Raw genomic sequence first — 24,301 nt, forward strand, 5'->3', positions numbered from 1 at the left:
ATGTAGACTGCAATGAGGTCTCCCCTCAGAGTCATTCAGGCTGAACAAACCAAATTACTTCAGCCACTTCTCATAGAACTTCCCCTCAAGACCCTTTATCATCTTCATTGCTTGCTTTGGACACTTTCTACTAGAGTAGTGTTTTGGGTTTTTTTGGTTTTTTTGTTTTTAGGTTTTTTTTTTTATTGTGGCACCCAGAACTGCCCCCAGCACTCGAGGTGAGGTTGCCCCAGCGCTGAGCAGAGCAGGACAATCCCCTCCCTTGCCCAGCTGATGCTGTGCCTGATGTCCCCAGGATACAGGTGACCCTCCTGGCTGCCAGTGCACTGCTGACCTATGTTCAGCTTCCTTATCCCTTTCCAAGGCTCTACTCTCCAGCCTTTTATACCATTTATTTGCATAGAAAATTAAAGGTAAATAATTATTGCTTTAGTTTTCCTCAAATCTGTCTCAGAGATTGAGTTTGTCTAAAATAATCTAAAATCTTTGGGCTGCTTTTTTGCTCATGACAGGTTATTTTCTGGCTCTACCTATCCCATCACAGATCAGTAATTTTACCATTTATGTCACTAAAATTTATAGTTCTGCAAAAGTGGCCAAAAGAAGGAAATGCTTCCCAAAGGAAAAGCCTGAGGGCCATGTTGATTTCACACATTTAATTTAGCTGTCACTTTCACTTTTTCCTCCCTCTCTCAACTACCATGGGATCCCTGGTTGACAGTACATCACTGTTTAAATCAATGTGTCAGACAGAGGTTTTAGCCAAACTGAACATTTAAAATATGATGGTGCACTGTCTTCCAAGTTCCTCTGTTTGGTTAATTCTGCAGCAGAGTTTAGTATAAATTGCAAGCTTTCACGGTTTTTGTGTAGCTTTGAATTTTGCATCTTGTATCAAATTCTGTGCTATTAAATGGAGAATGTATGAGTTCCTTGTCAAGAAGAAGAAATATTTTCACAGAGACAGTGTTAATGAACTTCCTTAAGACATGGACCAAGCATTAATTAATGGCTTGGTTGACACAGCTGAGTAAACATCTTCCTATGCATTTAATCCTTGAATTTAATCAATCAAGGATTTTTAAGCCTGTCAAAGTTTGACTTGTCTTTTTATCTTACCCTATCAGTATGTTGAAGAATTGAAAAAAAAAAAATGTATGTTATGATAGCAACCATTTGAGATAGCTTCTTATTTCAGACCTTTGGCTTGTTTAAGGGAGTGTCAGTTCTGAAAAATACGGAACAAAAATAACTTTTTAATCTGCTCATCTGCAGATGTAATTTTTTCCTAGTGATAGGTGCATCAATTCTCACTGTACACACTTGTTTCACTTGTTTGAGCTATCAGTTTAGGATTGTTTCAAATGTATGGAATATGACTGCTTTCATAGTTGATGCAGAATCAAAGTGGTGGTTAAAAAATATTATACAATAAATATTTACATTAAGGAATAATACAGAGGCACTGCCAGAACAGTCATTCATTTTTTTAATGCTTTCTCAGCCCTATAAAAAGTCTTGATAAAAGGGAACAATATAAATGTAAGATTCTGTAGTTCCACATCCTACTAATAGGCCACAGAAGTCTGGGAGGAGTTACTCACAGAGTTATTATGTGAGCAGAACTATGGGTAACTTAGGGAAGTTCTCCAGATAATTTTTTTTACTAGGTAATCTCAGATTTTACACTCAGATCAACTTTACTTACTACTCACACTGCTAGACAGGCATTTCCATACTGCTAAATAGATAATGTTGTTCCCTGGTCTACTAAACCAATGACTTGTTACATCTATCAGTCTGCTCCCGCTACAGGGAAAGAAACCAAGAGGTTTTGATAACACATTGCATTTGTCAAGTTATTCTTGCTTAACAAATAAACTTTCTTCAGGATGAACATGTAAGAGACAAAGTGTTTTCAAATACTCACAGAAACCTGTTTAACAGGCAGAAAGGTGTTTTTATATAGCTTTCTGAGGGGATTTTAGAAAGTTGGGGGACCACTATAAAGTAGAAAAATTAAGAAAATGGTGTAAAGTGAAAGTGGCTTTACACTATAGTATGTTAAAGAAGGTCTGCATTTTCAGTGATTGGAAAAGGTGGCTATTTGCAAATTTCTTCATATCAGTCTATCTGGACTGAAATTATTTGCTTTATACTGGTGAGAAGTGGAGCATCTTATATCAGTTCGAGGAAGTATGGAAGAATATAACCCATGTGATATGAGACTCTATTGTGCTCCATATTGCTTTTTTCTGATGTTTGTCAGACCTGCTCATTTCCACAGAGAACAAGCATTTTCCTAATCCATTAGAATTCAGGGCAATTTTCAAGGTTGGTTCTGAAGTTGCCACTAGCAAGTCATGTTAAATGGATATTATAAACTGATAGATGCAGTCATCTAAAACATTTTCCATTTACACATTATAACAGTGCCTCCTGGTACTATGGTAAATACATAATTAAAAAGCCTGTTTTGCTTCACCAGCACCTGCAGGTGTATTGGCAGCAAACAGAAGATTATTCTGATCCATTATTCTTAATTCTGACACTGGATTTTTTAATTTGTTTCATTGACTCTAAATTGGAAAGCAGAAAGAAAATGTGGGATGGAAGATTTTTGTTTCACTCTCATACTGCTCTGTGCTAGGTGAGGTACACCAGGCAACTTGTCAGACACTGGGAAATGTGTGTGTTTCAGAACCTTATTAATTTTGGTAAAGTGTTTCTGAACAAGTTCAGCCTAATTCAATATCTGTTTCTGAAAGCAAAAGGTTTGGTAAGGTTCTAGGGCTTTTTCTTTAATTTTGTTTGTGTTTGGGGGTTTTTTGATTGTTTTTTTTTTAATGTAACTTTTCTTCTCCCACCCTTCTTGTTCATTGGAACAATGGTGGTAACAGGCACTGTATGGATGGAACAAAATAAAAAGAAGGTATTTTCTCCCATTTGTGAGGAAAGAAGTTTTCTTCTGCACTGGGATATAGTTACAGAAAAGAGACTTAATGGCTGATTGAACATTGAAGAGATAACCAATGATTAGCTTAAATATTGAACAGAAACCACTGAGATTGCTGTTTTGTTAATTAATTCTTAGTATCACCTGTTTTTGTTTACTGCATTGGATGCATCTGTTATTAATGTAGGTTTTTATGCTTTGGAGTTCTTGTTTTAATTCAGCACTAATTAAAAGTTAGTAATATTCATGGGCTGTGCTCTGTTTAGGGTCAGAAGCAGGACTAGTTGAATAAGAAATTAATATTCAGGCAATAAAACATGTAGCCAAAATGAACAGTTTTGATATGAAATGTGATGATTAATATAGATGACTGCCTGGGCAACTTAAAGCTTTAGTGAAATACATCTTTTGGCTTTTAAATTTAATTAATCCTAGCTCATTGCAAAGTGCTGTGCACTGTTCAAGCACATGCAGCATTTATAATCATTCTGATTCTCAGGACTGCCATGGAAGTGCATTTCAAATTCAAAGTCACAGCAATTTCTACCATGACAGGGTCAATTCAGAGATGGACAAAGAGTGCATTGAATTTAGCATCTAAATCTGAGAGCAGAAAAATCCAAAGGAACCTCCCACAGCTGTAGTGGGATAAAACAGGAATTAGGGTGGCTAGGACAGCTTAACTAGGTGTGTTTTATCCAAAGCTTGTCGGTTAGGATTTTCTTGCTAGTGCCAGAGGGAATTGTTGGATCAAAGGAAAAGATAATGTGAAAATAGTATGTTCAATGATAGCACCTCGGGAATCTGTCAACAGCTTCATGTCATTACCTGGGATTACCTGAGTTTATGTTAATTTCTGCGCTCTATATATTGCACATTGGTAGCTACCATTTTGTCAAATATTGTTAATATGGGAAGAAAAATATCATGTATTTGTTGATATTTGCAGTTACATATTGTTAAATTTGAATGTTGATTGACTATTTGTGCTGGAAGTCGCAAAGAAATAGTGCATTAGTATTTTTTTTATAATGCACTGTTGATTTATCTAGCCAAGTAATATCTGTATGAAATGGCTGTGTGCTGCTGTTTGATGAAATAGTGACTAGTGGTATCCAGTTTATAAATTATTCCAATGAAGAAATGGAATAAGTCTGATCAAATTTTGTTCTGATAAATCTGTTATGGAATAAATAAAAATTATGCTATCATCTGGTAGGAGATCATTTTTTTAAAGAATAAAGTTACTGGCATGATAGCATTTTAAAAGTAGAGTGATGATGACAATGTAGTGCTGCCTTATCAGAAAATGCAGCTGTGAAAGAAGTTCCTCATCCTAGCAAGTAATCTATTACCTGTCACAATCTCTGCAGCTACTGATCTTCTCCTATTAATTTATTAATTTATCTAAATTGGATATGAGGATAATCAGAAGCAGTTACTCCTTTTGTCATTACAATGTTTCAATTAAAATAATATCTGTGTACAAAAGAATGTGTGTTATTAATGAAATAATGCTCCAAAACTGAGTACTGTTTCATTAACAATAAAAAAAAAGTATCAGCACACCTGCTGGTGTAAATTTTATTGTAAGGTGAATGTCACTATAAGGAAAGTGAGTAGCATACAGAAACATAGAGCAAGAAAATATGATGCTTTTCAAAATGAACTGATAATGTAGAGGTCTAGAGCTATATCACCTTCGTTTGCACTAAATAATTAAAATAAAATGAATCTCATTAGCCCAAGGAGGGGAAATATGGCAGCAAAATGCTTCATGATGGAATTAAATTGAGCTCCATGCCACAAGCGCTGCAGGTTGTAAATCTCACAACTGAGGTACAGGAAACTAATCAAAATTAAGCATATTAGGCATATAAATATAATATGAGGATGCCAGAGGAAACAGAAAAAAAAAACCCTACTAATAACTGAATGAAATTTGTATGAATGATTGTTGTGGACTCATTGATTTTCACATGGACAGTATTTCTGGAAAATTGAAATTTTTTATCAAACATTTCCAGAAATGAGTTTTCATGTCTGTGACTTCTCTCAGGATGGATCCACAGATCCACACATCCTGGAGTAGGTTCCTGAGACGCGCAAGTTGTGTTCCTGAGCAAAAAAAGAAGCTATTTTGTTTTGGCTGTTTTGGGGTTTGTTGTTGGTTTTGTTTGGGTTTGAGTTTTTTGGGTTGTTGTTTTTGGGTTTTGTTTTATTTTGTTTGCTTTATTTAATGGAGAGGATAGAACAGTTGTCACTTCTCCTTTCTTTCCAAGAAAAAGGAGCTCTTGGCACATCTTTGACCTTTTGACCTTTGGAAGAGCAAGCTGATCAGTTTGGGTTGCTGTGCAATAGGTGATTTCAATTAAGTCTCAATGTTAAATCGAGACAAATAAATTGTAGTTATTTGTGAGTCTAAAGTTTTGGTGAATAAAATGATGTATTGTCAAATTTTGTCTTGTTTTACATTCTTTCTGCTTTCTAAGTATGACAGAAGTCCTATTCACTTAGTTTCAGTTGTTTTTCAACAATATTGGAGGCACTATATTGGCTTCTGTATCTGTTTCCTTTTTTGAGTTAAGTTGTCTGGAGAATTTGGACTTGATTCTTTTGAAAAGGAAAAAATATGGGGGCAATCCCCAGTTTTGTGTTATTTTTAACTTCCATTTAATGTTTTTTTTAATTTTTAGGCTGTATTTTTTTTTTATATGTTTGTGAGATATTTTCTCTTTAGGACTATAGTTGTGTATAGGCTACCTCACAACGATTTTTCTTTTACTAAATCACTCATCAAATTATAATGTCTGTCTTAATATTACAATCTTATATTTTTTAATTGTTTGTACCACTGATAATGTTTTTTCTCATTATCTTAAAGAACCTAAAGAGATTTGCATGAAGAATTGTCCAGTTACTTTCTCTTTTCCTGTCTATGCCGGTCAGCTGAGTATGATACTATGATTTTTTGGTTTTGCTTTAAGTTCAATTTTCTTGATTTTTGTTTGAGATCCTTTATTGAAGCTCACCAGTATTGTCTGAGAACAGGATCATTTTGTGTAAACACTGGATAGAGTTAATTTGATTTTTCATTTTGTAGAATTTTTGGGTTGGTATTTGACTGAATATCATCAGAGGTTTTGTAGGCATATTTGAAAGTGGTCCATGGGTTTGGTGGTTGGGTGGTTTTGGGTTTTGCTTTTTTTTTTTTCAGTTTGGTTGGTTGTTAGGTTTTTTGTTTCTTTGTTTAGGTTGTTAGGGATTTTTTCCTACTGATGGAGCAGAGGGGCTATTTCTTATATTCTTCTAAATCAATTGCAGTGAACTATCAATTATATGGGATATATTTTTGTAGCTTCTACATCAGAGGATTTCACTGAGTTGTTTTCTTATGTAAATACTAAAAAACCAGAATTTTAGAAATAAATAAATAATTTTTAATATTTGTCTTTGGTTAAACCAAATTTTTTTAGTTTTTTTTTCATGAAAACACTAATGTTTCTGTATTGCTCAAGAAGTTTAAGAAGAGATGAGGTTGCATTTTCTTTTTCCAGTGGTCTCACTGGAATTTATTCTTTTCCTTTTTTGAATTTATGTCTTTCTTTAGTTATCATGGAGAAAAAGTTGTCCTTTTTCATACTGACTGTGAAGGATATCCAGAATGTGTTGTGAACTAAGCTGCTAAAAAAATATGCAAAAGCAAAATGGTCTGTCATGCAAAGGCTTGTCACTTTAGAATTATTACTATTAGAGAACTAAACACAGAAGTTACTGAGCTGCTAGTTTCCTTCTTGAAGGCCCAAGAATGAAGGCAGCATGATAGGTGCTGTAAAAACTTCTATGTTGAAGATGGGGAGCTTCAGCATTCATTTTAAAATAGCTTTATATCTTTCATGTATTTAAACAGATAAACACTATTACCCTGATTGCTAAAAATAATTCTAACAGTACAAGTGAAACTTGACTGTTTGTAAACGTATCATAAGCCAAAGAGCAAAAAACTTCAAAACAAGTGTGTAATTAAGCATCTACTCTGAAGAGCATGAGATTTCCTCTCGAAGCCTGTCTGCAGTTGTCTTGAAAGGGAAGGCAGGAGGAGTGGATTAGTCTAAACAGTAGTAATAGAGAAAGAGCCTGATATGCTGTGACATTTGGGAGATTTGCATACATTGCATATTATTAGGTAAGAGAAGTCATTTAGCATCTGAAGTTAAGACACAAAATGATTACTGTGAGAAGCAGCTAGTGTTTAGGTGAAGGAAATCCAGGGCTTGAGAAGCCTTGAACTTGCAAAGACTCATGCAAAAGTTTAATTTTTGTTAATATGGTGTCTCTCTCATATGTTTGCTGGAAAACAGTACTTATTAGCTTTTTCAGATGGCTGAACAATTTGTGTTTTACTTTAACCACCTAGACGCACACATTAAAATTTTACCATTACCATGCTGTTAGAGCTTTTTGTTTCACCACCGTACTATTTAGAGAAAAGAGGAAATAATTATTTCAGAGATGTGTTAGTTTGTGGCAGTTATTTATACATGAATATTGCATCCATTGTACATCTGAGGGGATGAATGGCATAATATTAAAAAAAAAAAGTGAAAATCGAATCTATTAATATATAGGTTTTAGACATCCAAAGACAGGGGCTGTATAAAATTTGAGTTCTTTTGTCAATTCTGGATTCATTACTGCTTTCTTATACCTGTTGTCTTAGTGGATAAGGGTTTTTCCTTAATTACCTCCCATTGCAAACACTTGATTAGAGGTTATGTTCGACAGTTGCTGCATGGGTTGCTACTATTTTCCAAGTCTTTTCCAATCAAAAAAAAAATATTAACATATTATAATTAAACACATGTTTATGTCTGAAAGGCATCATCTTTAGACTCCAAACATACTGTATTATCAGGGTTAAAACAAAGATAAATCTGGATATTCTTATTATTATATTCTTATTATTCATTATGCTACTTACAGGCATTGCAGTATTTCACTATAAATTACTGTATTTTAAACAATAGCATATGGGAAGATCCTAGTACAAGTAAATAAAACACTGATTACATTACAATTCTTATGAAAATTGTTTTGCTTCTTATGGAACTGCCTTACCACCACATTTGTAATTGCTTTTTCCAATATATAAACAGTATTTTATTCTTATTTTTAAAGTTTTTTTATAACATGAGCCTTTTCTGGCAGTATGAAATGCATTCTTCATTCAGACAAATTACCTAAACAATATAACAGGAAAAAAACCTTCATACTAGTTTTATAACTGGTTTATAATAAGTGTGTTAATGCAAAAAAGGTAATCAGGGAGTCCCATAGCCTCTGAGTCTCCCTATTGCAATGAAGTCTGACTTTTCTTCCATTGCTGTATTTTTCCTGATTAAACATACTTACAAACTGATTTCTCAGAAGGTTTTGTCTATCATTTAGATACCAGGCTATAAATTACAACAGATATCAGCAAGCAGTGAAGTTATGGAAGTAATTAAGGAGTAAAGTACTGCTTAACTGAAGTGACTGGTTATGCACTTAGTGTTATGTCATTGTTAAAATTGTCCATAACTAGCATTTGTATACTTGGTCAGCTGCTTCATAAGGCTAAACTCTTTCTAGCAGTCTGAAAGATGCTGTGTGCACATCCATTTAAAAATATCTAGCCACCTGGTAGACAAAGTGTGGGCATAGTGTAAAAGAATTCCAGACTCAGGTTCCCTTGTCTGCAGAGAATTTAAGTGTGTATTATGTACATTTGTGCATCAAAAGTATGCTAAAAGATTTCTGCTGTGGAAAGAAAATACAGGTTTGTTAAAACTTGTCAAAAGAGCAATAAAAGAGATTATTTATTTTAGCATGTTTCTTTTCAGCTGACATCTTCCTCTTCTCAGTGTTTTTCCATAAATTGTCAGAGTTTTAGATTATATGTTACCTTGTGAGGAAAATCCAAGACATATGATACAGATACCATTAAAAGACTTTATATTTTAAAATATTTAAAAATATGTTCGAAGATCAGACTGGATGTCAAAACAGTGTGTTCCTTCCACTGTATTCACTGATTTCTTTAGAGGCATGAGTGTGCTGTACTAAAAAGAAAAAGAAAAGCAGCCAGTCTTGTGATCGGTAGTAGATGTTCCAAAAGGGAGTACCACCCTCAGCATCATATGCTGGGTTGGCATTATATACATATATGTACTCCCATACAAGTAATGTTTTGGTGATCAATCTTTAAACGCAATGAGAAAAGGGAACAAGTTCTGACCAACAACATGGTATTTAATTTTTACATACATGAGTCTATGTAAAATGTAATGTGTAAATTATGAAAGATGTGCAAAAATTTTAGTGTTATCCACAAGAGTTTTATGTTCTGACCAGCGGCATAGCATAATAAACAAGAGCTACAAAGGCTGGAAAGGAAATGCTCATGATAATCTGATGACAATAAAATTATCATCTTATCTCATTGGTTACTTGCATTTGCTGGTTGGTTGTTCAGCTGTTTTACAAAGTTAGAGTACTCCTTTACCACTTGTCACTTTTATGACTTATTGTGAATATTGCTGCAGGGCAAAATAATCTTAAGAAAAAATTTGGGAGTTGAGAGGGAGGGGACTTCCTTTACATGATGCAGGAAGGGTTTAAACTAAAGTTTACAGGGATGAGAACTTCAATCTATCCCACCCCTTACATTTTGATGCCAGTGCCAACAAGAAGCGCCCAGAATCTGGAGAATGTTCAGCAGGTTTAGATAATTCTTCATTATGAAGGTAATCAGGCCCTGGAACAGATTGTACAGAGAAGCTGAGAATGCACCATCCCTGAAAGTTTTCAGGGCCAGGGTGGATGGGAGTCTAAAAAATCTGGTCTGGTGAGGAGTGTCTCTGCCCATGGCAGGGGATTTGGAAATGGATGGTCTTTAATGTCCCTTACAACCCAAACCATTCTATGATTCTATGATTCTCTTACAATAAAGAGAGACAGAAAATACAAAATAGAAGTAAGACAGCAAAATGCACAGAAACATTTATTGTTGATAGCTGCAGTAGGTTCAGGATGGAAGGGTTACAGATCTTTGGTCAAGGAGAGAGTTGTGCAAAGACTACAAAGCAATTAGGAAAAAATTGGAAGTTAATATAATGGGAAAGAGTAAGATAAAGCTGCAGCTCAGAGAACAGCTTATTTATAGCGCTTTATTGACAGGATGAGAATATTATTTTTAGCAGCATCTTTTGAATGCTCTTTAGAATTACATCAGTGTAAGAGTCCAAAACACAGTACAATGACCAAAGGATTTGTCATTTAAAAGAAAGGTTAATGTTTTAAACTTAAGACTTAGAAACATTTCATTGTTCAAAGAGTTTTGATATTTTTGTGCATCACTAGGAATGTAAATTGGTAAAATTAGGATTATTTGCATAAAAATATTTCAAAGTTATCTCTATAAAGAAATAAAAGGCTATTTGATTTGTCTTCTCTATTTCTTATATTAGAGTGTTGACTGGGAAAGCCCAATAATATTTATACAGAGAAGAATGTAATTAATTTCACCATAAGAATAAAAATTAATTACTTCTTTTCATTTTTGAAAGCTGTCCGCTGGCAATGCAGCGGACATTCGACTATCTGTGTTACATTTTTTCCACTGCTATTGGCAAGCAAGCAGCAGGTCTGTTGGATGGAGTTTCAAAACTGCTTATGAACAGCAATCCACCTGCAGCATGGTACAATAACCTTGACCACAGGAGAGAGCTTAAAGCAGTTGAATGAATATGCTAAGTTACCCACCAATCTTTGTCTCCTTAGGACCAGAAAATACACCAGCCGTGTGCATTTATAGGAAAATCTCAACTAGTGGAATAAAATTTCTGATCAGAACAAAAAAGCTAGCCAATTAATGTCTGCTCCTAAATACCTCTAAACTGAAAAAGAATATTGTCATGTCTGTCCTTCCTGGGCTAAGGAAACTAAACAAAGATGTCTTAGTAATTCTGCAGTTCTGGATTTACCCACATTATCATCAGTATTCTTTGATGAAAGTCTAAGAACCTAGCAACATCTGGAACACATTCATAGACAAAAAGTTATTTTTAGAAGACACTTAACTCTTGTTCTTATGGAATTTGTTGCTTTAGCAATTCTTCTGTGATAAGCAGCATTGGATCATTTATCTTGTCCTGAGGTTAGATGCTGTTCTGAGAAATCTGATTTAGTGGAAGATGCCCCTACTCATGGCAGGGGATTTAAGGTGGTATTTAAGATCCCTGCCAACCCAAACTTCTTTATGATTCTAATTCTATTAACTTGTTAATATACATTTAACATAATGTATACCCTGTTTCAAAAATATCCTATTTTAAATTATGTCTCATAAGGAAACAGCAGTGGAAACTATTTGTACAAAGTATGAGAGGGAATAGGGACAATTTAGGGTGTATAAGACCCTGCAGATGTCAGCACTTCAGATGTTATAATCTGTGATTCCAAGAACAGAAATACTGATGAGTAAACTCTACAATGATAAGCATTTAACCAAGCCCAGGCATTTAGATGGGTTTTTTTTCAGCTTCTTTTACCATCCAACCTGCATTCTGAAATTCTGCATTCTTTTGGAGGCCAGAATTTCAGAGCAATTAGAGACCAGAGAATTTGTCTATTCTTGAGACTAATCAAAAGGAGATACATAACAAGATTTTCTAGTGTTTTAATTTCTTCCAGCACCTTTGTAATTAATTCCTGCTCTGAGGAAGATGTAGAAGATGGTAGCAATATGCAGCATATATAAAACCTAACCTGAGAAGCTAGTTCAACAAGAAATTAGATGGAAAAAGAATTCCATGTATCAAACAAAATACAATATTAATGGTTCTGTCCAAAACTTGGGAATTGCTTTTTCCTTCTGGCAGATGTGTTGTACATCTTTGTCAAATGTTCCACAGGGTGTTTGGAAAGGAAATTATGTACAATGTGCTAAGATGTGAGCAGTCAAAATGTTAAATATTTCAACTTATCTTTCTGTGAGAAAGTACACGTACAAAACACAAAAAAATATCACCCCAGTATTATTTTTTGCTATGTCATTTTAATAAATGTAGCTAAACTCTAATGTACCTGTTCAAAACTATTGGGAGGGGGGAACATGACAAAAAAACCCCAAAACAGCAAGTCAAGAACATTACAATGCTTTTGCTTTGAAAGGACATTGTCTTTCTAAATAAAAAATACACTGAAGTAGGAGGAAGTAAAACCAATCAAGATGGATGTCTTTGATGCTATACATCTCAGGTGGAAAGTGATTGATTTGTAATCAACTTTTTTTATATTTAGCACATATTACTCCCAGTGATTACAGTGTTTAGTCCCCTTCAGGACTGTTCATATTCTAGGTATATTCAGACAAACTGTATCTGTAGGGGAAGTAATATTTTTTTCAATATTTAACATTAATTAATTTTTATTCTGAGGAAATAGTGGCATTTTCTCCTCCTATTCAGACTTATTTGCCTGTATGTTTATTGTTTTAGGTTGAGGTACCTTGTTTAATGTTTATATTAAGCTTCAGTTTAATATTTATATTAAGTGTGTCTGGTAAGAGATAACAAAGACAGTAGGAAATCTATTCTCTCTAGATACATTTGCAAAACTGTGGATATAATTTCTATTCAGAGAAAAAGGATAAAATCTGTACACTACTGTAAATCTAGAAGGTTAACTGGTTTTGGCGTGGTCTATTATGTAGCTCACAAAGCATCTCTCTTTTGTATTTTTTTGTATTACAGGTAGCATAGTGTACCTTGGGATGATGGTGGGGGCGTTCTTCTGGGGAGGCTTGGCAGACAAGGTGGGAAGGAGACAATCACTCCTGATATGCATGTCTGTCAATGGATTCTTTGCCTTCCTTTCATCCTTTGTCCAGGGCTATGGCTTCTTCCTCTTCTGTCGCTTGTTTTCTGGATTTGGGTAAGCTTCTCTGGTTTTGTTCATTTTCACAATTCTGTGCATTAATAAAGCGTTTCTGTTTGCAAAAGCACATTTTTTAGTGTAGAAATACACTAATAGTGTAGAAATGCACTCTGTCAGAGGTGAGAGAATTAAGCAAGGTAGCTACTACACTCCTAAATAACCTGAAGGGGAAAATAATTTTGGGGGGAAAGAAACAGACTGAAAACTGTGAAACTGAGTTTGTTGTTATATTGCAAAGGATTTGTTTTGTGAACTTGATCAACCTGTTTAACTCTTTTATGCCTTGTCTTCTTTTGTATTTTGTTCGGTCAGCAAAATAACACTCTCCTCACAGGTGTATGCTAAATACACAGAGGTGTATTTTGGTAATATTTATAAAGTTTCTAATGTCTCTGTGGGCACAATATTGTTTATAATACCATTGCATCAAGATAGTCAAATTTAAAACGGGGTCCTAAACTGTGCCAGATTCACAGAATTCACAGAATCACCAGGTTGGAAGAGACCTTCAAGATCATCTAGTCCAACCCAACCCTAACACCTCAACTAAACCATGGCACCAAGTGCCACATCCAGTCTTTTCTTAAACACATCCAGGGATTGTGACTCCACCACCTCCCTGGGCAGATCATTGCAATACTTTATCACTCTTTCTGTAAAAAACCTTTTCCTAATATCCAACCTATATTTCCCTTGGTGCAGCTTGAGACTGTGTCCTCTCATTCTGTCAGTTACTGCCTGGTGAAAGGTACACCCCCACCTGACTACAAACACCTTTCAGGAAGTTGTCGGGAGTGATAATAGATAGACCCCTCCTCTGAGTCTCCTTTTCTCCAGGTTAAACAACCCCAGCTCCCTCAGCCATTCCTCACAGGGTTTGTGGTCCCAGCCCCTCACCAGCCTCGTTGCCTACTCTGGATGTGCTCAAGTGTCTCAATGTCCTTCCTGAACTGAGGGGCCAGAACTGGACACAGAACTCCAGGTGTGGCTTCACCAGTGCCGAGTACAGGGGGAGAATGACCCCCCTGCTCCTGCTGGTCACACTATTCCTGATACAGGCCAGGAGCCATTGGCCTTCTTGGCCACCAGGGCACAGGGCTGGCTCATGTCCAGCCAGCTGTCACCAGCACCCCCAGGTTCCTTTCTGCCTGGGCACTGTCCAGCCACACCATCCCCAGCCTGTAGTGCTGCAGGGGGTTATTGTGGCCAAAATGCAGGACCCAGCACTTGGACTTCTTAAACTTCATCCTATTGGACTCTGCCCATCCTTCCAACCGTTCCAGGTCTCTGTGCAGAGCCCTCCTACCTTCCAACAGACCGACACACACTCCCAGCTTAGTGTCATCTGCAAATTTACTAATGAAAGACTCAATACTCTCATCCATGTCACCAATAAAAATATTGAACAGGACTGGCCCCAGCACAGACCTCTGAGGGACACCACTGGTGCCTGGCCCCCAGCTGGGTACAGCACCGTTCACCACCACTCTCTGGGCCATCCAGCCAGTTCCTAACCCAGCACAGAGTGCTCCTGTCCAAGCCATGGGGTGCCAGCTGTTCCAGGAGTGTGCTGTGGGAGACAGTGTCAAAGGTCTTGCTGAAGTCCAAACAGACACATCCACAGCCTTTCCAGCATCCACCAGGCGGGTCACCTGGTCATAGAAGGGGATCAGGTTGATCTAACATGACCTACCCCTCCTGAACCCATGCTGGCTGGGTCTGATCCCCTGGCCATCCTCTAAGTGCTGTGTGATGACACTCAGTATAAACTGCTCCATTACCTTACCTGGTACTGAGGTCAGGCTCACTGGCCTATAATTACCGGGACCCTCCTTCCCACCCTTTTTGTGAATGGGCATCACATTGGCCAGCTTCCAGTCATCTGGGACCTCTCTGGTGAGCCAGGACTGTTGGTAAATGATGGAGAGCGGCTTCACAAGCTCATCTGCCACTCCTCATCACCCTGGGATGGATCCCATCTGTTCCCATAGATTTATGAACATCCAAGCAGCTCAGCAGGTCTCTGAGTGCCTCGTCTGAGATAACAGGGGGATCATTCTGCTCCCTGGCACCATCTACCAGCCCAGGAGGACAGTTATTCTGAAGACAAGTTGCTTTCCCACTAAAAACTGAGGCAAAGAAGGCATTGAGCACTTCTGCCTTCTCCTCATCTGCAGTTACTAAGCTCCCTCCAGCATAAGACTGAACAAAGGTTGGTCTTACCCTTCCTTTACTTTTAATGTATTCGTAAAAATGTTTTTTATTATCCTTTACAGAAGTCACTATTTTAAGTTCAAACTGAGTTTTGGCCTCTGTCATTTTTTTCCTACATGCCCTAGCACCCCCCTTAAATACTTCCTGAGAAACCTGACCCTCCTTCCAAAGATGATATCCATCCTCTTTTTATTCCTAAATTCCTCCAAAATTCCTGGCCCATCCAGGCTGGACATTTGCCTTGTCGACTTGTCTTTTGGCATGCAGGTATAGTCTGTTCCTGTGCCCTCAAGATCTCTGTTTTGAAGCACATCTACCTTTCCTAGACTTCTTTGCTTTTAAGGGCTGCTTCCCAAGGAACTCTCTGAATTAGTCTCCTGAGTAGACCAAAGTCTGCCCTCCAGAAGTCCAATGTAAAAGTCTTATTGGTGCTCCTCCTGATTTCACCAAATATTGAGAACTCTATAATTTCATGATCACTGTACCCCAAGCAGTCTCCAGTCACCACCACCTCATCTCCTACCAGCCCATCTCTATTTGCAAAAAACAGGTCTAACATAGTCCCTTCCCTGGTGGGCTCGCCCATCAGCTGCGAAAAAACTTGTTCACCATACACTCTAAAAAATTTCCTGGGCTGTCTCTTCTCTGCTGTAAGTTTCCAGCAGATGTCTGGCAGGTTGAAGTCACCTACAAGAACAAGGGCTGGTGATCCTGAGACATTCGCCAGCTGCTTATAGAATGAGTTGTCCACCTCTTCTTCCTGGTTGGGTGGACAAAGACAGACTCCCAGCAGGATGTCAGCCTTGTTGGCCTTCCCCTTAATAAATGTTATTATTCTCTCTGAAATAATGTTTTTTATAGACCTGTGTTTTCTTTGCTTTTCATTTAAATAACTTCTCAGTGATTAAATTTATAAATTTAAACTCTTATGAGCAGAGACAGTAGCACGTAAGTAAATTACTATGACAAAGCCTCTACCTCTACTGCACCCTTGGATACACAAGAGCTCTCTTCTACAGACTGCTTAGTTTAGCACTTCTGGTCATTGCTTGATTCAGATTAAGGCTCCTAATTACAGCTCCAACTCAGACCACCATCAGTCTTTAGTATGCTGAATAGACAGGATCTGGTGCGAGCACAGCAGCTGTGTTATAAAGTCATACACAGGAGCTCCACTGCTTTTATGGTTTGTTTCCTTTATGCTACATAGCCATGGTTCAGCAATGCAGTTGTGTGATATTTGTGTTTTGAGAAATCCTTTGAACTCATCTGAAGTAGGCTAGGGCTCGACATGAATATCAAAAAGAAATTACCATGGCACTCGGTAGTTTTAAACTGATTTATGAAGAGGAATGGAAGTACAATAGAGAGAAAGATGTGAGGAGTCTTCTTGCTAGAAAGATCTCCTTAGTCTGTCACCAGATTATCAGATATGACTTTATAAGATAACAAGGGGAAATGACAACATTCTAATTCCTAAAAAACCCAAATCCCATAGAAAAAAAAAAATTAAAAATCCCACATCATAAATCATCATCAGTTCCAGGAGCTATTTTTTTTTCACCCCATGGAGAAACACTACAGATCATGTTTCATGACACTTTCACTCTTTTGTGATCCTGGAAAAGTTGAGAAGCTTGTTGTATTACTGCTTAGCCTGGCCAATTCCCTGGACCCTTATGCTACAAAGGTTTGTTTGTTAGCAGACTGGTTTGGCTTTAACCTAAATTGTCCATTTAAGGATATATTGCAAAATATGTATTTATTATGCCTCATTATAAGCTTGCCTGCACCATTTCCTCCTCACCTGTCCAGGAGCTTTTCCAGTAAGTGTCAGTAGCTTTCCTTGTGATACATGTACACCCTTGATTGGGAACCATGTTCTCTTGTGTACCCAGCTTATGATTAATGGTCCTTGAAGGAGCAGCCCTTCATATCTGTATCCTATACTTTCCCCACTCTGTTCAAAATTCTCCTACCTCATCTTTGAGAGCTACAGGGATAAATCATAGATAATTTGTCACCATGTACGATATTTCAAATGGAGTCTCCAAAACAAAACAAACCCCAAACCAATCAAAACAACAACAAAAATGACAGTATGAACTGCAGAATCATTCTTCACAGAAATTACTGCAGAGAGAGGTTCATAGCTGGCTCATATTTGCTGTTTTCTTCAAAGATTGGATTTTTCCTGTGAATAATCCCCTTCAGATGGTATTAGGGTAGCAGTGTGAAAGCCATGAATCTTCTAGAAAAGGATCTGCTTCTCAGACCCTCAAGATGAGGAAAAGTTCATCTTGATGGGTGCTTCCCCTTTTCCAGTCAATGAACAAGTCACCAAATTGCCACAATTTCTCAGATATGGAGGATAGTGGCTTATGAACGTTGTCTTCCAATTCCATCAGGACCCACCGATGTATCTTATCAGGTCCCATCAGCCTGTGCACCTTCAGGCTACTTAGATGGTCTCAAACCTGATCACCTCCTACAGTGGAAAGTTGTCATTCTTCCAGCCTCCCTGCCTGGCCTTCTGCAGCTGGTGTGAGTGGAGCTCTTTGCAGTGAAGACTGCGGGGCGGGGGGGGGAAAGTTGAGTGCCTCAGCCTTCTCCATATCCAAGTAACCAGGTCTGTGGTTTCCTTCAGAGAAAGGTACACATTTTCCCTAGTGTTTCTGATGACATTCCACTGTAATTCTGTTTTCAAGGGAGGATGCTTTGTTCCAGTAATTTTGTGTGATTCAAAGAGCCCAACTATGGAATTAGAATGATCTTAAGGAAAGAACTGAATGATATATTTTAAAGGCAAAATAGTATTACTCAAACTGGAGAGGAGCAGGAGTTTTCTGAAGGGACAGAGAGTTATCTGAACAATTTTTCTTTTAATTAAAGATTACAGAAATATTAAGAAATACTCAAATTATTTAAAATAATTCAGGTATATAGAGTTTAAACTGCTCTGTTATTTTCTAGATAATAAAAATAAAGGTTAAGATGCAAGAAAAATAAAACCAGTATCTGATAGAAGATTTCATTTATTTAAGAATACTCTAAAATATATTCTTCTCAAAATTGCTTGCAGTGAAACTGTGGTATAGAAGTAAAATATTCAGGGAAAAAATACCCCTTCAAGTACATTCCCCCCCCCCCCCCCCATTTTTAAATGGAAACAAACCCTAAGATTAGTAAAACTTTTGCAGGCAAAAAAAAGATAATTCAAATACAAACCACTATAAATAATATCAAGATCCTGCTGCATAAAGAGTATTGAAACATATAAAATTCTGAAAGGTAGGCTTTAGCCAGAGAAAAGAATGACAAAATGTTGGAAAGCCTGCAAAATAATTCCCCTTTCCAGAAAAAAAAATTAGAACTGTGATTCTTCCATTGATCAATTGAAAACCAAAACTCAAATGGAAATTGAATCCAAAAGCCTGATAAAGGCCTAGGAGGCTTTAAACATGATTTCCACATGTTTTTTCACAAAAAAGTGAAAAGATCTGGAAAAGGAACTGTGAGTTGTATTCATCATTAGCCAACGGGGGAAAGTGCAAATATTTATCATCAAAAAGCACCTTGTTCTATCTGTCTGAAAATGTCAAAGGAAGGTTTCTCTGATACAGAGAATGACTCACAACATAGCCATTAACTTGAATGAAGCTGGAGTTGTTGTCTGTTCAACACCACCATTGTGAAATATTATTCTCAGCTACGTAATTTTATCTAATTTTTAAAAATCATTAATCTAAGCTACTATTAGTTTATTTTTTTTATATTTATAATTTTAGATGTATTTTTTTCAAAAAGTACAACAACTAAAATTATAATAAAGGGATTAAAACTGCACTACAAATTTGTCTCATCCCAGTAAATTTCATTTATGTTGCTTTGACATATGCAGAGATTATACAATTTGGGGGGAAACATCATGCTTCCCCAGCCCAAATATTACTTTTAAAAGAAATCAAAGTTTCCATACAGTGAAAACTAGCTGAAATAAATAGCCTGAGGTGAACTACAATTTAGAAATTTTTCAGACAACTTCATGTTTGCTCCTGGTAGAAAGATATTCTTTCTTCTGAGCAAAATAAAAATTGCTCAATAAATGTGTCCTATTTTATAAGTATGCAGCATTTCCAGACTGCAAATATTTCTTTCAGTTTTCCAAAATTGCCAATTTGGCCTAATTTCTTCTCCAGGCCTACAGAAATATGAGGAAATACAGGTTAGATGTCATTAACTGATATAAATAAAAGCTATTAAGAAGCTTGTCCTCAGTCAGTTATCCCTTCTGAATAAAAGTCTTTCTCAAAATGTATTAATGTAGCTGTCTTTATCCAGATTACTTTAGACTATACTTCATTAAAACTGAGACTTAACTTCAGACAGTTTTCTTCATCTGACCTTAGACAATCTCAAAACCTCCCTGCAGTACTCCTTCTACATTAGTGGGATCTACCACAGAGTGCTGGAATCACTATGGTAGAACAAAACTCACAATAAGAATATTTTCTCAAATTCTTCATGGGGAATCAAAATTTTCATGGGGAATCAAATTTTCTTGGGGAACCAAAAGTTAGCAAAAATCCAAAACTGTGAATGTAGTTTCTTGTAGCTTTTTTTCCAGTTTTGAGGGGTTGCCTGTGTAAGTCCACACGTGCTGACTTTTACCATTGTTTTTACCTTTTTGAATATTATGTCTAGTGTCAAGAAGCACTAAAAAGTTGTATATCCACCCCTCAGAGACTATGACACGAAGGGTGTGCAATCAGTCTGTATACATAACAACTGCAAAAATGTTCCAACAGAGATGTAGGCCATGTGGAAACAGGACAAGATGGTTGGCCCACACAAGCAGTTCCTTCAGGAACTTCAGGTGTAGACCAACATCCAGCTTTTATAATTTAATGTCATCACTCTTTAGTATCATGTTGTATTTATCTTTTACCACTTCATACCCACTTGTTCCACTTCTTTTTCATGGAGCACCTTCTATTCACTCACTCTCAAAAGGTTGTAATCTTCTGCCTCTGACTCCTCTTCAGCAACCAGCTGTGTCCTACACAGGGCTATCAGTGTTTTTACACAGTGAGCTAATGAATAGCTCTGCAGGTGACTGGCTTCAAAGCTGATAGACTATGCCAAAAGGGATACAGACTTCTCTGTGAAGCCAAGTAAGCAGCCGGCAAGGTCTGAGCTTCACAAATAGCTTTGATTCAGCTTCAGAGGGAGGTAAAGACTAATGAATCTAAACCTCAGGGAGAAGTTGTCTTCCTTAAACTTTCTCTTCCCTTCCCTACGAGAAGAAGACAGTATTCTTATGAGGAAAGGAAGATCATACAAAAGGGAGAAAAAGACTAGACAAGGCTAAATAATGGGAGACTACATGACAGAAAAAAGATCAAAAGAATATTAAAAAACCAAAATTATTTCAGTTGGAAAGGATCTTTAAAATTGTTCAAGTCAACCATCAACCTAGTACTTCCAAGTCCACCACTAAACCTTATTCCTAAGCACCTCATCTACATACATACATACTTTAAAACCCTCCAGGGACAGACATTCCACACTTCCCTGAGCAGCCTGTTACAATGCTTTGCCAACCTTTCCGTGAAGAAATTTCTTCTACCTTGCAATTCCTCTGGCATGGCTTGAGGCTATTTCCTCTCACTCTATTTTTTGTTACTTGGAAAAGGAGAGACCAACCTGTCTACACCTCTTTTCAGATAATTGTAGGGAACGATAATGGTTTTTTTCTTGTTTTCTCCAGCTGAAAGATGTCCAGTTGCTTCAGCCACTCCTCTTAGGACTTTCGCTCCAAAAAGTTTTGCCAACTTTGTTGCCCTCTCTGAACATGTTCCAGCATCAAAATGTTCTTCCCGTAGTGAAGGGCTGAAAACTGAACGAAAGATTTGAGATTGTGGGGGACAATTCCTGCCCTGCTCCTGCTGGCCACACTATTGCTGATCGAGGCCAGGATGCCATTGGCCTTCTTGGCCACCTGGGCACAGCCTGGCTCATGTTCAGCTGCTGTCACCAGCACCCCCAGGTCCTTTCCAGCCACTCTGCCCCAGCCTGTGGAGCTGCCTGGAGTTGTTGTGACCCCAGGGCAGGACCCAGCTCTGGGCCTGGTTCAACCTCACACCACTGGCCTCAGCCCATGATCCAGCCTGTCCAGATCCCTCTGCAGAGCCTTCCTGCCCTCCAGCAGATCAACACTCCCACCCAGCTTGGTGTCACCTGCAAACTGACTGAGGGTGCACCTGATCCCCTTGTCCAGGTCATCAATGAAGGAATTAAACAGGACTGGCACCAGTACTGAGCAGCAGCACTGGTGACTGAACACCAGCTGGATGTAACTCCCATTCACTGCTGCTTTCTGGGCCCAGCCATCCTGACAGGTTTTTACCCAGTGAACAGTGTGTTTGCCCAACCCAGCTGCCAGTTTCTCTAGGATAATGATTTGGGAGATGGTGTCAAAGGCTTTACTAAAGTCCTGCTGGGCAACATCCACAATCTCCCTCATCCACAAAGTGGGTGGCCCTATAATAGAAGGAGATCAAGCAGGACCTGCTTTTCACAAATCAGACCCGTGATGGCTTGGCCTGATCCCCTGGTTCTCCTGTATGTGCCATGTGATGGTGCAGGTTGATCTGCTCTATGACCTTCCTGGACACCAAGGTCAAGCCCATAGTTTCCCAGATCCTCCTTCCAATGCTCCTTGTAGATGGGTATCATATATCCCAACCTCCAGTTAACTGACACCTTCCCAGCTAGCCAGGACTGCTGGTAAATGACAGAAAGTGTCTCAGTGAGCACTTCCAACAGCACCCCTAACCCCTGGATCCTATCCAGGCCCACACACTTGAGCATGTCTAAGTGCTGTAATGGGTCACTGAACATTTCTCTTTGAATGATGTAGGCTGCATTCTGCTTTTTCTCTCTGTCTTACAGATCAGGAGGCTGGGTACCCTGAAAACAACTGGTCTGACTGGTGGTCTATAGCAGATTAAAAATTGAGACAAAGAAGACCCCAATCTTTTCTTCGCCTTTTGTCACCGTGTTTCCCCTTCATGTAAAAAAGGCTGGATATTCTCTTTAGCCTGCCTTTGTTGGAAATACATGTATTGAAACATTTTTTTACCTTTTACAGCAGTAGATAAAGTTCCAGTTGGGCTTTGGGTCTTCTGATTTTCTCCCTGCATGACCTCATGACATCTCTGTACTCCTTCTGAGTAGCCTGCCTAGTCTTTCATAGATCCTAAACTCTTGGTTTTTTCTGGAGTTACTCTCTTCATTCAGTCAGGCTGGTCTTCTTCCCTGCTGGTCCAGCTTTAAGCACATGCTGACAGCCTGATCATGCTTCTAGAATTTTCCTGAAGAATGTCCAGTGCTCCTGGGCTCATTTGCCCACCACAGCTGCCTCCCATGGGATTTTCTCAATCAGGCTTCTAAACAGGCCTAAGTCTACCCTACACAAGTTCAAGGTACATGTTCTTCTTGCCATCCTTCCTTACTTCTCCAACCATGAAAGCTCTGTCATTTTGTGATGACAGTGACTCAGAGACCCTCCAACCATCATAATCGTATCACATCACCCACTCATCCTTCTCTGTTCACAAACAGCAGGTACAGCAGAGTGCCCTCCCTTGTTGACATCCTGACCAGCTGTGTCAAGGCATTATCACCCACACACTCCAGGAACCTCCTGGCCTGGCTCCTCTCCACTCTGTTGCTTAAGTTTCTGGAGCAGGCATCTGGTAGGTTGAAATCCCCCACAAGAATGATGGCCAGTGATTGTGAGAGTTCTCCCAGCTGCTTCTAGACTATTTCACCTCCCTTCCTGGTTTGGTGGTCTATAGCAGACACTGACCATGGTATTTTTCTTTCAAGTAAAATCTTGAAAAGAAGAATAAAAAAAAAAAGAAAATCTACAAAATAAAGAATTCATTATCAGTGATTTTGCGGCTACCAATACTGGCATATATGAAAGCAATTTATTGACATATCTGACAAATTCTTTGCTATTATATGCTTGAATGTAAATTAAACTTGATTTTTTAAAATAGTGTTGGGTAAATAGAGGGAATTAATTATTTTTTTTTGTCAATTCATCTTCCATTGGAACTAACTACTCTAGAGTTCAGTAAATTATCATGTGAATATTTTTTACAAGGACTCTCTTGCTATTAATAGCACACAGGCCACTTGTGTACCTGCAAGAAAACTTCCTTATTATTCATAGTTCAAAGAAACTCTTGTATTTAAAAATGGGTACAATGATTGGCAAGGCTTAGTCTTTAGTGTGATGCAGTTTTCTAGGGCTTTATCCAACAGTTCTAAAGGAAAAGGTCAATCTGTTTGCTCAGCCTTAGCTATTTTGCCAGTCTAATGGCAGTTCTGAAAGGAAAACAACAGAGATATTTTTCAATGAGACTTGTGGTATTGGGGTAGAAAACTGTTAAGAAGAAGAGTTTTGTGTAATTGAATGGAAGGACAAGCAGTGATGGGCAGATTCTAAATCTCTGAATCTGTATTTTGAGCTCTATCGCTTTTTAACAAATAGCAAATTAGATGGTGACAACTTGCAAATGCCATCTCTCACAGACAGTATCTATTTTTAGTCTGGATGTTGTTCAAGTTTGAAAGAGAAGACAAGGCATTTCAGAAGAACACAATCCTACCTTGTATATTTAGTATTCTGTAAGGGCTTTTTGTCCTAATTATTTCATGTATGCTTTTGCATTTCAAGCCCCTTTGGCTAGTGAATCAGCAAATAAACAATAGCTTCTATCTGAAGCCAGAGGTTTCTGAATGCCTCACAGACGTGTTTTCATCCCAGCTGTCACACTGTGCAGTTGCCAAAATCTGTTGTGACAAATCACAGCTCTGAAGGTAGATTAGCAGACATTTATCATCTTTGTTTGTAACAAAGAAAATGCAAATGTATCTTAGCTTTTTGTTTGCTTCTCTGGATCCCACTCTCCTAAGGTGCATCGCTTAAATCTCCTTTTGGTTTTACCTTTCTCATAATTTCGCAGAACAAACATGATCTGAGCATGTACGTAAATACATGAATATGCATTCCCTCTTTCTTTGCCTACTTCTGGTGAGGTTTATTACATAGGATGAAGAATAACTGAAAAGATCAAT

General features: G+C 37.8%; 1 protein-coding gene across 1 annotated transcript in view; it reads left to right on the forward strand.

The window, feature by feature from the left end:
* The window catches only part of SV2C (synaptic vesicle glycoprotein 2C), a 90,491-nt gene that overhangs the window by 11,895 nt on the left and 54,295 nt on the right, over positions 1 to 24,301 (forward strand). The window contains exon 2 of the mRNA XM_058828100.1: positions 12,751 to 12,931. Coding sequence (XP_058684083.1) covers positions 12,751 to 12,931 — 181 coding nt within the window. The remainder of the gene's footprint in view (positions 1 to 12,750; positions 12,932 to 24,301) is intronic.

Source organism: Poecile atricapillus, chromosome Z, assembly GCF_030490865.1.
Source record: "Poecile atricapillus isolate bPoeAtr1 chromosome Z, bPoeAtr1.hap1, whole genome shotgun sequence".
Taxonomy (NCBI): Eukaryota; Metazoa; Chordata; class Aves; order Passeriformes; family Paridae; genus Poecile; species Poecile atricapillus.